Here is a 15,626-nt window from a genome sequence, read left to right on the forward strand (position 1 = left end):
ATGAGTTGATGAGGGGGTTAGAGAGAGTTAATAGAGTTAATGAGGGAGAGGGTTAATGAGAGTTAATGAGTTAATCAGAGCATTAATAACAAATAGTTAATGAGGGACAGTTAATGAGAGAGTTAATAAGAGAGTAAATGGGGGAATTAATGATGGAGAGAGTTAATGAGGGAGAGAGTTAATGAACGTTATTGAGAGAGTTAATAAGACAGTTAATGAGAGAGAGCAGGTTAATGAGTGACTGAGCAGATTAACCAGTGAGCGAGGAGGCTAATGAGCGAGTGATTAGGTTAATCTATGAAAGAGGGGGTTAATGAGTTAGTGAGGTGATTAACCACAGCAGGCTGACGTGTTAGAGAATGGGTTACCATGTGAATGGGCCAGTTGATGAATGAGGGAGCAGTTTATTGAGTGGGAATAGGTTAATGAATGGGAGATGTTTATTGAGTGAGAGAGGACAGTCCAATGTCTAAAGGGGAGGATTCCTCCTTTAATGTGATCCTCCCCCTTCACTCCTGGCTTTTTAAGGCAGCAGAAGAGGCTGCAGTGTCCCTTTAAGAGCTGGAAGCAATGTGGGAGGTGCAGTTGCACACACAATACTGCAGCTTCGGGTGGAGACAAGTGATTGTGAAGGTTGGATTTATAAATCGGACAGTGAGAGAGAGAGAGGGATAGATATCAGGAAGCCATTTAGTTGCTAGTCTATGATCTAACCGGTTGCTGCCCCTCTCTCTCTCTGTCAAAGTCAACCTTGTCAAAGTGAAAAAAAGTTTCCCGAAACTTTTGCAAAACTTTTTGTTTAAGTTATTACAAGAGTTTAGAGTTGATTTTTTTTTGTTTCTTCGCTGCCGGGTGAGAGCAGAGGCTCTTCCCCTCCTACCTCCCCACATACCCCTCTGCTGCAAGGTAAACCATGCCCCCCCAGGATTTACTGGATTACAGAGCGGGCTTCGCTCCCCCCGTCCCGCCGCACAAGCCCAGGCGGAGTGGCCGCCCGCAGGAACGTTTCCTCAAGTGTGTCTTACTGGGAGACGGGGCGGTGGGCAAAACCAGCCTAGTCGTCAGCTACACCACCAATGGGTACCCCACCAAGTATGTGCCCACCGCCTTTGATAACTTTTCTGGTGGGTATTTCAATAGTCTTAATTTCTTAGAGTTTAAAGTGCTTTAAGGATAACAGAGAGTGTGTGTGTGTGTGTGTATAAACACTGGGGGGATCTTGGGGGGGGGGTGAGTGTGCGTGTGTATAAACACTGGGGGGATCTTGGGGGAGGGTGAGTGTGCGTGTGTATTAACACTGGGGGGATCTTGGGGTGAGTGTGCATGTGTATTAACACTGGGGGGGTCTTGGGGGGTGTGAGTGTAAATTAACACTGGGGGGATCTTGGGGGCTGTGAGTGTGAATTAACACTGGGGGGATCTTGGGGGGTGTGAGTGTGAATTAACACTGGGGGGATCTTGGGGGGTGTGAGTGTGAATTAACACTGGGGGGATCTTGGGGGGTGTGAGTGTGAATTAACACTGGGGGGATCTTGGGGGGGTGTGAGTGTGAATTAACACTGGGGGGATCTTGGGGGGTGTGAGTGTGAATTAACACTGGGGGGATCTTGGGGGGTGTGAGTGTGAATTAACACTGGGGGGATCTTGGGGGGTGTGAGTGTGAATTAACACTGGGGGGATCTTGGGGGGTGTGAGTGTGAATTAACACTGGGGGGATCTTGGGGGGTGTGAGTGTGAATTAACACTGGGGGGATCTTGGGGGGTGTGAGTGTGAATTAACACTGGGGGGATCTTGGGGGGTGTGAGTGTGAATTAACACTGGGGGGATCTTGGGGGGTGTGAGTGTGAATTAACACTGGGGGGATCTTGGGGGGTGTGAGTGTGAATTAACACTGGGGGGATCTTGGGGGGTGTGAGTGTGAATTAACACTGGGGGGATCTTGGGGGGTGTGAGTGTGAATTAACACTGGGGGATCTTGGGGGGGGTGTGTGTGTGTGTATTAACACTGGGGGGATCTTGGGGTGTGTGTGTGTATTAAGACTGAGGGGATCTTGACGGGGGGTGTGTGTGTGTGTTCTAACACTGAGGGGATGTGTATGTGTGTTTTTTAACACTGGGGGATCTTGGGGTGTGTGTGTGTGTGTGTGTATTAACACTGGGGGGATGTTGGGGTGTGAATGTGTGTGTGTGTATTAACACTGGGGGGATCTTGGGGGGGTGTGTGTGTTCTAACACTGAGGGGATGTGCATGTGTGTTTTTAACACTGGGGGATCTTGGGGTGTGGGTGTGTGTGTGCGCATTAACACTGGGGGGATCTTGGGGTGTGTGTGTGTCTCTGGTTTAACCTCTCTCTGGGGACTGTGAGCACTGCCTCAGTGAAGTATAAGCCTTGAATGTGATGCTAATTGAGCTATGAGCAAGAACACTGTGTGAACTCAGTGAATGATTGGAGGTGGTGATGTGGAGTTGCCAGCGTTGGACTGGGATAGGCACAGTAAGAAGTCTCAGGTTAAAGTCCGACAGGTTTATTTGGTAGCACAAGCTTTCGGAGCATTGCCACCTACCTGATGAAGGAGCAGCACTCTGAAAGCTCGTGTTACCAAATAAACCTGTTGGACTTTAACCTGGTGATTGGAGGTGGGAAGGGGAACACACATTTTTTCCGTCTGTCTCTGTGCATATCCCACAATCCGTGATGTTTTAGTAACCAATGCTGTCATATGAAAATGTGCCTTAGTTTTCAATTTTTGTTTCCTTATGAAATTCTTTCTAAAAAAAAACTTCAATTTTCAATGGCAACAGAATGTAAAGTTCTTCAGTACAAAATACAAGGCAAACACTCCCAGGACAGGTACATCACGGGGTTAGATACAGAGTAAAGCTCCCTCTACACCGTCCCCATCAAACACTTCCAGGACAGATACAGCACGGGGTTAGATACAGCGTAAAGCTCCCTCTACACTGTCACGCATCAAACACTCCCAGGATAGGTACAGCACGGGGTTAAATACAGCGTAAAGCTCCCTCTACTCTGTCCCCATGGTGGGCAGCACAAATGGTTAGCACTGTCTGTGCGGAGTTTGCACATTCTCAACATGTCTGCATGGGTTTCCTCTGGGTGCTTCAGTTTCCTCTGAAAGCTGTGTAGATTAGATGAATTGGCCATGCTAAATTGCCTGTTAGTATCCAAAGGGCTGGTTAGGAGCTAAATTCTCCCTCGGTGTACCCAAACAAGAGTGTGGCGACTAGAGGATTTTCACAGTAACTTCATTGCAGCATTAATGTAAGCCTAATCGTGACACTAATAAATAAAGTTTAAACTCAATAGATTTTAAGTACGTGCTGTGTGAAAGAGAGCAGTGTCCGATAGCGATTTCCCAGAGGAAATCGGATAAATACCGGAAAAGGAGATGAATAGGGAATGAGCGTGGGGACCAATTGGTGAGCTCTTTCAAAAGGGACATCAAAGGCGGGTTGAGTTGAATGGCCTCCCGCCTTAAAGATTTCTGTTAGTACCTTGCGAGGGTTTGGATTCGTGTCTGGAAGTCCTAAAAGGGAGAGGATACAGGAAGAGTTCTTGGAGGAAATCCATGGGGAACCAGAGAGAGTTTCTGAGGAGGATTGGAAGTAGGGAATTTTGATCAACTGACGGAAGATGTGGTAACTTGCGCATGCGGTGAAAAGGGAGTTTGACTGGAATTGCACGATGGTTCACCAGGTGGTACTAGTTCCAGAGAGCAGTAAGATCCTAAGGTTGCCTGCAAGGGTGGCATGGTAGCACAGTGGTTAGCACTGCTGCTTCACAGCTCCAGGGTCCTGGGTTCGATTCCCGGCTTGGGTCACTGTCTGTGCGGAGTTTGCACATTCTCCTCGTGTCTGCATGGGTTTCCTCCCAGCACTCCGGTTTCCTCCCACAGACCAAAGATGTGTGGGTTAGGTTGATTGGCCATGCTAAGAAATTGCCCCTTAGTGTCCAGGAATGCGAAGGTTAGAGGAATTAGTGGGGATAATACGTAGGGATATGGGGGTAGGGCCTGGGTGGGATTGTTTGGTACAAACTCAATGGGCCGAAGGGCCTCTTTCTGCACTGTAGGGTTCTATGATTCTAAGTGCTGAGACAGCAGGTGATAAATAGGAAGGGCTACCTTTACTGCCATCAACCTTTGTAGCTCAATTTAAAAGTTTATTTATTATTGTCACAACTCAGCTTACATTAACACTGCAATGAAGTTGCTGTGAAAATCCCCTAGTCGCCACCTGTTCGGGTACACTGAGGGAGAATTTAGCATGGCCAATACGCCTAACCATCGCGTCTTTTTGGCATCGGAGGAAACCCACACAGACATGGGGAGAACGGGCAGACTCCACACAGACAGTGACACCGAGCCGGGAATCGAACCTGGCTCCCTGGCACCGTGAGGCAGATGTGCTAGCCACCGTGACAACCCAGCTGGGCCCCAACCACCCTCCACCAGGTTTGCCATGCATGCAGGAAGTTGGGGGGGGCAGAGGGTGCATTGAGGGTGGCTGGAACACCGGGTGTGATGGGATGTGAGGGCCCCAGCAGTCAAATAGCCAGGTCGAATTTTACTCCCTCAGTTTCACTGCACAGAAAAGAAAGATTTAAGTTTCACAAGATCTTGCAAAGTGCCCTCTGGCTAATGAGGTTTGCCTTGACGTCCACTCACTGCTGGAAAGACCAGTGACTCATTTGCGCACAGCAAGCTCCCACAAACAGCAGTGTGATTAAATGTACTGTCTGAGCTCACAGTCTGAGGATTCAGCGTAGACCAGTTAGAACGGAGGTGAGGAGACATTTCTTCCCCCCTGGTGAGTCTGTGGAATTCATTACCACAGGAAGTAGTTGATGCCAAAACATTGGATGTATTCAAGAGGCGACTGGATATAGCACTCGGGGTTAACAGGATCAAAGGTTAAGGGGAGAAAGCAGGTTTAGGCTCTTGAGTTGGACGATCAGCCATGATCGTAGTGAATGGGGAAGCAGGCGTGAAGGGCCAAATGGCCTCCTCCTGCTCTTACCTTCTATGTTTCTACTCCCTCCGTATTGTATGACTTGAACCTTGGATGTTCCAAGGCCTACTAGCTGTGCCAGATGTCAAGGCAATTCATTTTTTAAAAATCCCTTCATGGGACACGGGTGTCATTGGCTGGGCCAGCATTTATTATCCCTTAGAGGGCAGTTGAGAGTCACCCACATTGCTGTGGCTTTGGAGTCCCATGTAGGCCAGATAGGGTAAGGACAGCAAATTTCCTTCCCTAAAGGGACATTAGTGAACGAGACGGGTTTTTCCGACAATGGTTTCATGGTCATCAGTAGATTCTTAATTCCAGATATTATTTTTTGAATTCAAATTCCACCGCCTACCGAGGCGGGATTCGAACCCAGGTCCCCCAGAACACTAGCTGAGTTTCTGGATTAATAGACTGGTGATAATACCGCTAGGCCATCACCTCCCCTTTCATTTCTCGCTGGAGACAGGGAAACAGTTAACTAGAGGAGAGAGGCTTTGCTGTACGACCTCGGGGTCCCTGGAGATGGTGCAGGGGGACGGTCATAGAGTCTGGTCAATGTTTCACTCGCGAGTGTGACCTTGCATGTGTTTGTTATTTTAGCTCTCTATTGTTTGTGCAGATTAAGTGTGCAGCTTTTAATACAGGGCGGCAGAGGCGGTGAGTGTCTTATTGTTCGAGTCCCTATCTGCTGGAACAAAAATAGATACTTTGGAAAAATATCTGAACTCAACCGGAGTGTGGTCATTGAGATTTTGAATCCTGATGCCAACATTGTACAGGGGAAGCAGATTTCAACTCCCCGATAACAATATGATTCATTCATTCAGTTCCCATGGGTTTCTGACAGTACACAACCTACTCCCCTAGCTTAAACTGTTCCTCCCAGTGTTATACAGTAATAGACCCATCCCCACCAGTACTGTAACCCAGTGTTATACAGCGACAGACCCGTCCCCACCAGTACTGTACCCCAGTGTTATACAGCGACAGATCTGTCCCCACCAGTACTGTAACCCAGTGTTATACAGTGACAGACCCAACCCCACCAGTACTGTACCCAGTGTTATACAGTGACAGACCCATCCCCACCAATACTGTACCCCAGTGTTATACAGTGACACAGCCGTCCCCACCAGTACTGTACCCCAGTGTTATACAGTGACAGACCCATCCCCGCCAGTACTGTAACCCAGTGTTATACAGTGACAGACCCGTCCCCACCAGTACTGTACCCCAGTGCTATACAGTGACACAGCCGTCCCCACCAATACTGTACCCCAGTGCTATACAGCGACACAGCCATCCCCACCAGTACTGTACCCAGTGTCATACAGTGACAGACCCATCCCCACCAGTACTGTATCCTAGAGTTACACATTGACAGACCTGTCCCAACAGTACAGTACCCCAATGTTATAGAGTAGCAAATCCACCTAACCAGCACATCTTTGGACTGTGGGAGGAAACTGGAGCACCCGGAGGAAACCCACACAGACACTCGGAGAACGTGCAGACTCCATACAGACAGTGACCCAAACAGGAATCGAACCCGGATCCCTGGCAATATGAGGCAGCAGTGCTAACCACTGTGCCTTTACTGAAACATTATCAGGCTTCTACACCATGAGGAGCAGAGAGACTCAGAGCTCTGGTCAAAGATGTGGATTTGATGGTGCATCTTTTAATGGAGGAAGGAGACAGAGGGATTCAGGGAAGGAATTCCAGAACTCCCAGGGATCTAGGTAGCTGAAGACATGGCCACCAATGGTGGAATGAAGGAAATCGGGGAGGGGTACACAGAGCGGGCAGAATTGGACATGCTCTGTGATCTTGGGCGGGTCAGAGGTCTAGGAAAGGTGATAGAGACAGAGAGAGGTGTGGCCACAGAGGAGTGAGAAAATGTGAGTGGGGGTTTTGAATATGAGAATTTAATATTTTTTGAAAACGGTTGTCTGGTATCTGAGTTTGGTGTCATCCATTCAGTGGATCTGGGGTGGCACGGTGGCGCAGTGGTTAGCACTGCTGCCTCATAGCTCCAGGGACCCGGGTTCGATTCCTGGCTTGGGGCCACGTCTGCGTGGAATTTACACATTCTCTCCGTGTCTGCACGGGTTTCCTCCCACAGTCGGAAAGATATGCTGCTTGGGTAGATTGGCCACGCTAAATTCTCCCTCAGTGTCCCGCAACGTACTGGTTGGGTGGATTGGCCTTGCTAAGTTGCCCTTTAGTGTCCAAAATGTACCTGTGTGCGTTTCCTCCCACAGTCCGAAAAGACATGCTGGTTAGGGTGCATTGGCCATGCTAAATTTTCCCTCAGTGTACCCGAACAGGCGCCAGAGTGTGGTGACTAGGGGATTTTCACAGTAACTTCACTGAGGTATTAACGTAAGCCTTCTTGTGACACTAAAGCTTTAAAAGCTTAAAAAAGCTTTAATCTGAGCAGAGTCCCCCTACCCCAGGAGAGTGTGCAGTTAGAAGTTGCATTGCTGACAACAGAGTAGAAACCAAAACAGAAAATGCTGGAAAATCTCAGCAGGTCTGACGGTGTCTGTGGAGAGAGAATGGAGCCAACATTTCGAGTCTGGATGACCCTTCGATCTCACGGATGTTTTCAGACCTAAGATTTTCCAGCATTTTCTGTCTTTGTTTCAGATTCCCAGCATCAGCAATATTTTGCTTTTGTATCAGAGCACAAAGGTCATGTAGACGACCGACACTCGAGTGAAGCTGGATCCCAGGAAGTGGAGACCTATTGGAAGAGTGAGCAGGCAGCACGGTAGCACAGTGGTTAGCACTGCTGCCTCTCAGCGCCAGGGACCCGGGTTTGATTCCCACTGTCTGTGCGGAGTCTGCACGTTCTCCCCGTGTCTGCGTGGGTTTCTTCTGGGTGCTCCGGTTTCCTCCCACTCTCCAAAGATGTGCGGGTTAGGTGCTAAACTGCCCCTTAATGTCCTGGGATGCGTAGGTTAGAGGGATTAGTGGGGTGAATGTGTGGGGTTACGAGGACAGGGTCTGGGTGGGATTGTGATTGGTGCAGACTGAGGGGGCCAAATGGCCTCCTGCATTATAGGGCTTTTATGACTCTTCTTCTGTGTTCTCTCCCATGAATGCTCCTGCCTTGTTTGGCTGCAAAGTTCTGGGTAATTCAATTCTGGCCTCTTGTGTGTCCTTGTTTTTTTTTTAAATAACCGCTCCACCACAGTGTAGGGCCTGACCTCAGCTCCAAGCTGTGGAGCCCCCATCAGCCTCTTAGCGCACTTGCCTCTGAATCACTCCAGTTCTTGAATGCACTAATCGAAGCTGATATAGCCAGCGTGGCATCGAAGGAGTGTTGCACTGTCAGAGGCGCCATCTTTCAGAGAAGGCCCCTTCTGCTTGCCTGTGGGGGTGGGGTTTAAAAGATTCCGTGGCTACTACTTTGGGGGAGGGGGCGGTTGTCACCCCCGGTGACCTAGCCAATATTCATCCATCAACATCACAAGAAAAAAATTATACAGATTATCTGGGTCATTATCTCATTGCCCTTTGTGGGATCTTTCTGTGCACACATTGGCACATCACAATGGTGGCTACACCTGGCAAAGCATTTCATTGGCTGCAAGGCACATTTGAGATGTCTGGTGGGTCATGGAAGGCGTATAACAAACCTTTCACCTTTAAACCTCTCCTCCTTGCTATTGCTAAGGGCGGCACAGTGGTTAGTACTGCTGCTTCGCAGTGCCAGGGACCTGGGTTCGATTCCGGCCTCATATGACTGTCTGTGTGGAGTGTGCACGTTCTCGCCATGTCTGAGTGGGTTTCCTCCGGGTGCTCAGGTTTCTTCCCACTGTCCAAAGATATGCGGGTTAGGTGGATTGGCCATGCTAAATTAGGTAAATTCCCCATTTGGTGTCAGGGTGATTAGCTGGGTAAATAAATGGGGTCACTTCAATACAGTTCCGGGTTTACTTTATTATAGTCAAGGCTCTATATAAACGCAAGTTGTTTTTGCTGCTTATGAGATCTTAGTCCAAAGATCGCTGGGCGTGTTTGCAATGTGAACTGGGATCAATTAACACAAACTCAAGGTCAAGCCTTGGGACTTCTCTGTTCAGGTACAGCAGAAGGTGTGTTTGTTCTGTGTGAGTCACTGATACTGACAGGGCGGGAGAGAGAGAGAGAACCAAGCTAAACTCAATCTGCACAACAGAGTTGACCTCCCTCCTCGCAATCCTTGATCTAAGATTGCCGGACCTTGACTCCCTCTATCTTTTTGTTGCTGTTGGGGGCCTGTTGCCTTTGATCTCTTGCGAGGCCTACTTGTGTACAATCTCTCTGCCCTCGACTGCCCTAGCGATACTGAGTCTAAAGTCTTTGTTTGCATCTGATGTTTCCCTGAATCGCTTTTGAAAAAATCCACATCCGTTCTTTTTGTGTGCCTGTTTTCTTTGCTCTCCCCACCCCTGAGTTCTCTTTGAAGGTTTTTATATTCGTTGGCAATCCAGGGAGCAAAAAGTTGGAGTAAATGGGTCTTTTCTGATTGTCAGGCAGTGGGGTACCACTGGGACTCACAACTGTTCACATTTACATATTAATAATTCCGGGTGCTCTGATTTCCTCCCAGAGTTCAAAGATGTGCAGGTTAGATGAATTGGCCGTGTCAGGGGGATTAACGGGGTGAATGTGTCGGGTTATGGGGATAGGGCCTGGATGGGATTATTGTCAGTGCAGGCTCGATGGGCCGAATGTCCTCCTTCTGCACTGTAGGAATTCTATGATTTGGACAAGGGAACTAAGCCTCCAAATTTGCAAAGTTAGATGGGAAGGTGAGCTGTGAGGAGAATGTGGAGATGCAGGTTAGGTAGATTGGCCACGCTAAATTGCCCTTTTATAAGAATCATAGACTCCTACAGTGCAGAAGGAGGCCCATCGGGTCTGCACCAATCACAATACCACCATCCCCTATCCCCCTAACCCCATGTGTTTACCCTAGCTAGTCCCCCTGACACTAAGGGGCAATTTAGCATGACCAATCACCTTAACCCACACATCTTGGCCCCTTAGTGTTAGGGGTACTAGCTAGGATAAATGTCTGGGGTTGTGGGCCTGCATGGGATTGTGATTGCTGCAGACCTGATGGGCCAAATGGCCTTCTCCTGGGATTCTATGATTGAGTGTGATTTGAACAGGCTGAGTGAGTGGGCAGGTGCAGTGTAGTATGGATAAACATGAGATTATCCACTTCAGTTACAATAATAGGAAGACGGATTATTATTTGAATGGGTGTAAATTGAGAGAAGTGGGTACTCAACGAGACCTTGGAGTCCTTGTGCATCAGATGCTGAAAGTAAGTGTGCAGGTACAGCAAGCAGTAAAGAAGGCAAATGGTATGTAGTGAGAAGATTTGAGCATAGGGATAGGGAAATTTTGCTGCAATTGTACAGGGCATTGGTGAGGCCACACCGGGAGTATTGTGTGCAGTTTTAGTGTCCTTATCTGAGGAAGGATGTCCTTGCTGTAGAGGGAATGCAGCAAAGCTTTACCAGGCTGATTCCTGGAAAGGCAAGTCTGTCATATGAGGAGAGATTAAGTTGCTTAGGACTATATTTATTGGTGTTTAGACAAGTGAGAGGAGATTTCATAGAAACTTATAAAATTCTAACAGGATTAGACAGGGTGGATTCAGAAAGAATGTTCTGGATGATGGGAGAGTCCAGAATTAGGAGTCGTAGTTTGAGATGAGGAGAAATTTCTTCCTAGAATCATACAGTCTACAATGCGGAAGGAGGCCATTTGGCCCATCGGGTCTGCTCCGACCACAATTCCACCCAGCTCCTGTCCCCATAACCCCAAATATTGACCCTCCTAATCCCTCTGACTCTAAGGGGCAATTTAGCCTGGCCAATGCACCCTAACCAGCACGTCTTTCGGACTGTGGGAGGAAACCGCAGCAACTGGAGGAAACCCACGCAGACACGAGGAGAACATGCAAACTCCACACAGACAGTGACCCAAGCCAGGAATTGAACCTGGGTCCCTGGCATTCTGAGGCAGCAGCGCAAACCACTGTGCCACGCAGAGGGTGCTGAATGTGAGGAATTCACTATCACAGAAAGTAGTTGAAACCAAAACGTTGTGTGATTTCAAGAAGAAATTAGATATAGCTCCTGGGGCTAAAGGGATCATGGGATAGGGGGAGGGGAGAATCAGAATATTGAATTTGATGATCAGCCATGATCAAGATAAGTGGCGGAGCAGGCTCGATGGGCTGAATGGCCTCTGGCTGTCAGGATTCTATAACTAAACAGCATGACATTGCTGTAACTGGGATTTGTGTGCAGAAAGTATATCTGCAAATTAATAATTTAATATTCTAGCCAACATAGCATCTTTTTGCACTCTCCAAACATCTTCATAACCAATTCAGTAATCTCGAAGGGGTGTGACGATTTCTAATGCAGGAAATGTGGTAGCCAATTAACGCACAGCAAGATCCCACAAACTGCAAAGGGAAGATGACCAGGAAATCTTTTTTAAATGATGTTGGTTGAGGGACAAGTTATGGCCCTGACACGCTCCTCTGCTGTTCTTTAAATATTGCTACCTTTGTGCGTTCAGCTGAGAGGGTTTAATATCCCTCTTAAGAAAGACGGCACCTCTGGCAGTGCAGCACTCCCTCGGTACTGCTGTTGGGGAGGTAGCACAGTGGTTAGCAGTGTTGCCTCACAGCGTCAGGGATCTGGATTCGATTCCTGGCTTGGGTCACCGTCTGTGTGAAATCTGCACATTCTCCCCGTGTCTGCGTGGGTTTTCCTCCAGGTGGTCCAGTTTCCTCCCACAGTCCGAAAGCTGTGCTGGTTAGGGTGCATTGGCCGTGCTAAATTCTCCCTCAGTGTTACCCGAACAGAAGTGTAGCGGCTCGGGGATTTTCACAGTAACTTCACTGCGGTGTTAACGTAAGCCTACTTGTGACATTCAGAAATATAAATTTATATTTCTGATTCTGAAATCTAGGCATGAGGCTGATAGCAGGAACACATTTGCGACTTCCAGAATTATTCTTTTATTTAAAAAATTCTTTTTTTTTTGTTGCAGCTGTTGTTCAAGTGGATGGGACCCCAATTCGACTGCAACTGTGTGACACAGCTGGACAGGTGAGTTCCTCCTCCTCCACTGCTACTCCAGTCAGCAGATTGCTTCTGTACTAACTGTTATTGTTGGGTCAGCTACCTTTATGCCTGAACAGAGAACAGTACAGCTCACGAACAGGCCCTTCAGCCCTTCAAGCCTGTGCCGATCATGTAGCCATAACTAAGCTCACTTGATCCATATCCCCCTACTCCCTCCCTATTCATGTCCCCATCCAGATGCCTCTTAAATGTTGCCAACGTGCCTGCTTCCACCACTTCCTCTGGTAGCGCGTTCCAGGCATGAAAAACCTCCCCCCCCACCTCACCTTGGACCCGTGCCCCCCCCCTCTGTAATTGACACTTCCACCCTGGGGAAAAGCCTCATCCTGCCACCTCTCTCATAATTTCGTAGACCTCCTATCAGATCTCCCCTCTGCCTCTGTCTTTCCGGTGAAAAGCACCCCAATTTGGGCAGTACGGTAGCACAGTGGTCAGCACTGTTGCTTCACAGCTCCAGGGACCTGGGTTTGATTCCTGGCTCGGGTCACTGTCTGTGTGGAGTTGGCACATACTCCTTGTGTCTGCGTGGGTTTCCTCCGGGTAGTCCAGTTTCCTCCCACAGTCCAAAGATGTGTGGGGTAGGTTGATTGGACATGCTAAGAAATTGCCCCTTAGTGATCAGGGGAGTGGAGGTTAGAGGGATTAGTGGGGATAATATGTGGGGGTAGGGCCTGGGTGGGATTGTGTTTGGTGCAGACTCGATGGGCCGAAGGGCCTCTTTCTGCACTGTAGGGTTCTATGATTCTAGTTTATTCAACCTCTCCTCGTAGCCAGCACCCTCGAGACCAGGCAACATGTTGGTGAGCGTTCTTTGCACTCTCTCCAAAACTTTCACATCCTTCTGATAGTGTGGCAACCAGAACTGCACACTAAATGCAGCCGAACTAAGGTTTTATATAGCTGCAACATGATTTGCCAACTCTTGTACTCAGTGCCCTGGCCAATGAAGGCAAGCATGCCATACGCCTTCTTAATCGCCTTTGGCCACCAGTGTTGCTATTTTCTAGGGACCTGCGTGCCTGGATCACTTTATCTGAGAGATTGTTAAGCAAAGGTATTAAGGGATATGAGCCAAAGGCTGGCGGATGGAGTTATGCCACAGATCATTGGATGTCAAAATACGTGCAGGTTAGGTTGATTGGCCACGTTAAAATTGCCCCTTAGTCCTGGCATATGTAGGTTAGAGGGATTAGGGGGTAAATATGTGGGGTTACATGGAAAAGACCTGGGTGGGATTGTCGTCAGTGCAGACTCGAAGGGCAGAATGGCCACCTTCTGCATTGTGGGGTTTCTACAATTCTAATATCTGGAATTACAATCCGAATTAATTATCTGGAATTAAGACCATTAAACCAGAAACTCAGCTAATGTTCTGACGGACCCAGGTTCGAATCCCGGCGGTGGAATTTGAATTCAATAGGAAAAAAATCTGGAATTAGAAATCTACTGATGACCATCAAACCATTGTCTGAAAAACCCATCTGGTTCACTAATGTCCTTTAGGGAAGGAAATCTGCCGTCCTTACCCCGTCTGGCCTACATGTCACTCCAGAGTTATAGCAATGTGGTTGACTCTTAACTGCCCTCTAAGGGCAACTGGGGATGGGCAATAAATGCTGGCCCAGCCAGTGATGCCCATGTCCCACAAATGAATAAGATAAAAGCACGCGATCTGTAGGTTTTAGCGTCACCTTATGGGCAGTTGTTTATCTATTCGTTGACCTGAGTCTTTCTTCCTCTTCCTGTGCAGGATGAGTTTGACAAACTCCGGCACTTCTGCTATCACAAGACGGACGTCTTCCTACTCTGTTTCAGCGTGGTCTGCCCCTCGTCCTTCCAAAACGTGATGGAGAAGTGGATGCCCGAGATCCGCCACCACTGCCCCGCTGCCCCCGTGGTCCTGGCGGGCACCCAGTGCGACCTCCGGGGGGACGTCAAGGTCCTCATCGAGCTGGCCAAATGCAAGGAGAAGCCGGTGCCCCCAGAGGCCGCCCGGGCGCTGGCGGAGAAGATTGGCGCCGTGGCGTATGTGGAGTGCTCCTCGCTGACGCAGAAGAACCTGAAGGAAGTCTTTGACATGGCCATCGTGTGCGGCCTACGCTACGCGGACAGCCGGGCGAGCAGCGAGCGCAGGATGAAAACGCTGACTGCCAACAAAATGAGGACCCTGTCAAAATCCTGGTGGCGAAAGTATGTCTGCATTGTATGAGGAATGGGGAGCCACTGGACTTTCATAAATATGGTTTAGAAAAAGAAGATTGGGTGACACTTGTCTAGAAATCTTTCCCAGTTTTCTGTCCTAGTTGTAACTTGATAAGACGTCAATGATTGATATGATTTGACTGTTGGTTAGATTGCTATCTCTGTTTTGAAAGACTGACTCTTGGGTTGGGTAGCTCCTCTAATTGCCCTCACGGGTGGGGTGGGGTGGTGGGGAGACGGTAACCTACTGGTATCAAAGCTAGCCTATTAATCCAGAAACTCAGACCCAAGTTCGAATCCCGCCACGGCAGATGGTGGAATTTGAATTCAGTTAAAAAGAAGTCTGGAATTAAGAATCTACTGATGACCGTGAAACCCATCTGGTTCACTAATGTTCTTCAGGGAAGGAAATCTGCCGTCCTTATCCGATCTGGCCTACATGTGACTCCAGAGCCACAGCAATGCAGTTGATTCTCAACTCGGGCAACTAAGGAGGGGGCGATAAACGTTGGCCCAGGAGCTGTCAACACCCCAACATAGGATGGTCAGAAAACCTCATTTTTCTCTCCTGACCCATCACCATACCTTATTCAGTGCCTTCAAGAGAAAATCTGGGGAGGAGGGAGGGGAGGATTTCAACAAATCATCTCTATAAAGTTCTTTATCATCATCTTTCCCCCACCATTTTACCAGAAGTCACTTTGACTTTTTATAATGGACTTTATAAAGTGCCTTTCATGACCTTGAGCCGTTTACAACCAATGAAAAATGTTTTTATTTATGTATAAGTGCAGTCACTGTTGCAATGTAGGGAAACTGGCCACTTTGTGCACAGCAAGATCCCACGAGCAGCAAGGTGACAATGACCAACTCGCCTGTTCTTTACAATATTGGTTGAGGGCGAAATATTGGTTAAGACACTGGAGCTTTTCTCCAACACGCTGTGACGTCTCTACATCCACCTAACTTAACGACTGTTGAAAGAGAGAGAGAGAGAGACCTTCAACTCCATGAATCATAGAATCCCTACAGTGCAGAAGGAGGCCATTCAACCCATCGAGCCTGCACTGGACAATCCTGTCCTGGCCCCATCCCCATAACGCCATGGATATACCCAATCCCTTGAGCGAAGGGACAACTTGACAGTAACATCATTGCAGTGTTAATAATGTAAGCCTACTTGTGACACTAATAAGTAAACCTAAACTTAATTCAGCAG

General features: G+C 48.3%; 1 protein-coding gene across 1 annotated transcript; it reads left to right on the forward strand.

Moving 5' to 3' along the window:
* Positions 1-554: 554 nt before the first annotated feature.
* rhoub (ras homolog family member Ub) lies at positions 555-15,140 on the forward strand. Its single transcript, XM_080218135.1, has 3 exons — positions 555-1,124; positions 12,111-12,169; positions 13,956-15,140. The coding sequence occupies exons 1-3, from the start codon at positions 914-916 to the stop codon at positions 14,412-14,414; spliced, it is 729 nt and encodes a 242-aa protein (XP_080074261.1). The 5' UTR covers positions 555-913; the 3' UTR covers positions 14,415-15,140.
* Positions 15,141-15,626: the final 486 nt, after the last annotated feature.

Source organism: Carcharhinus amblyrhynchos, unplaced genomic scaffold, assembly GCF_965287045.1.
Source record: "Carcharhinus amblyrhynchos unplaced genomic scaffold, sCarAmb.v2.hapA scaffold_37, whole genome shotgun sequence".
Lineage (NCBI taxonomy): Eukaryota > Metazoa > Chordata > Chondrichthyes > Carcharhiniformes > Carcharhinidae > Carcharhinus > Carcharhinus amblyrhynchos.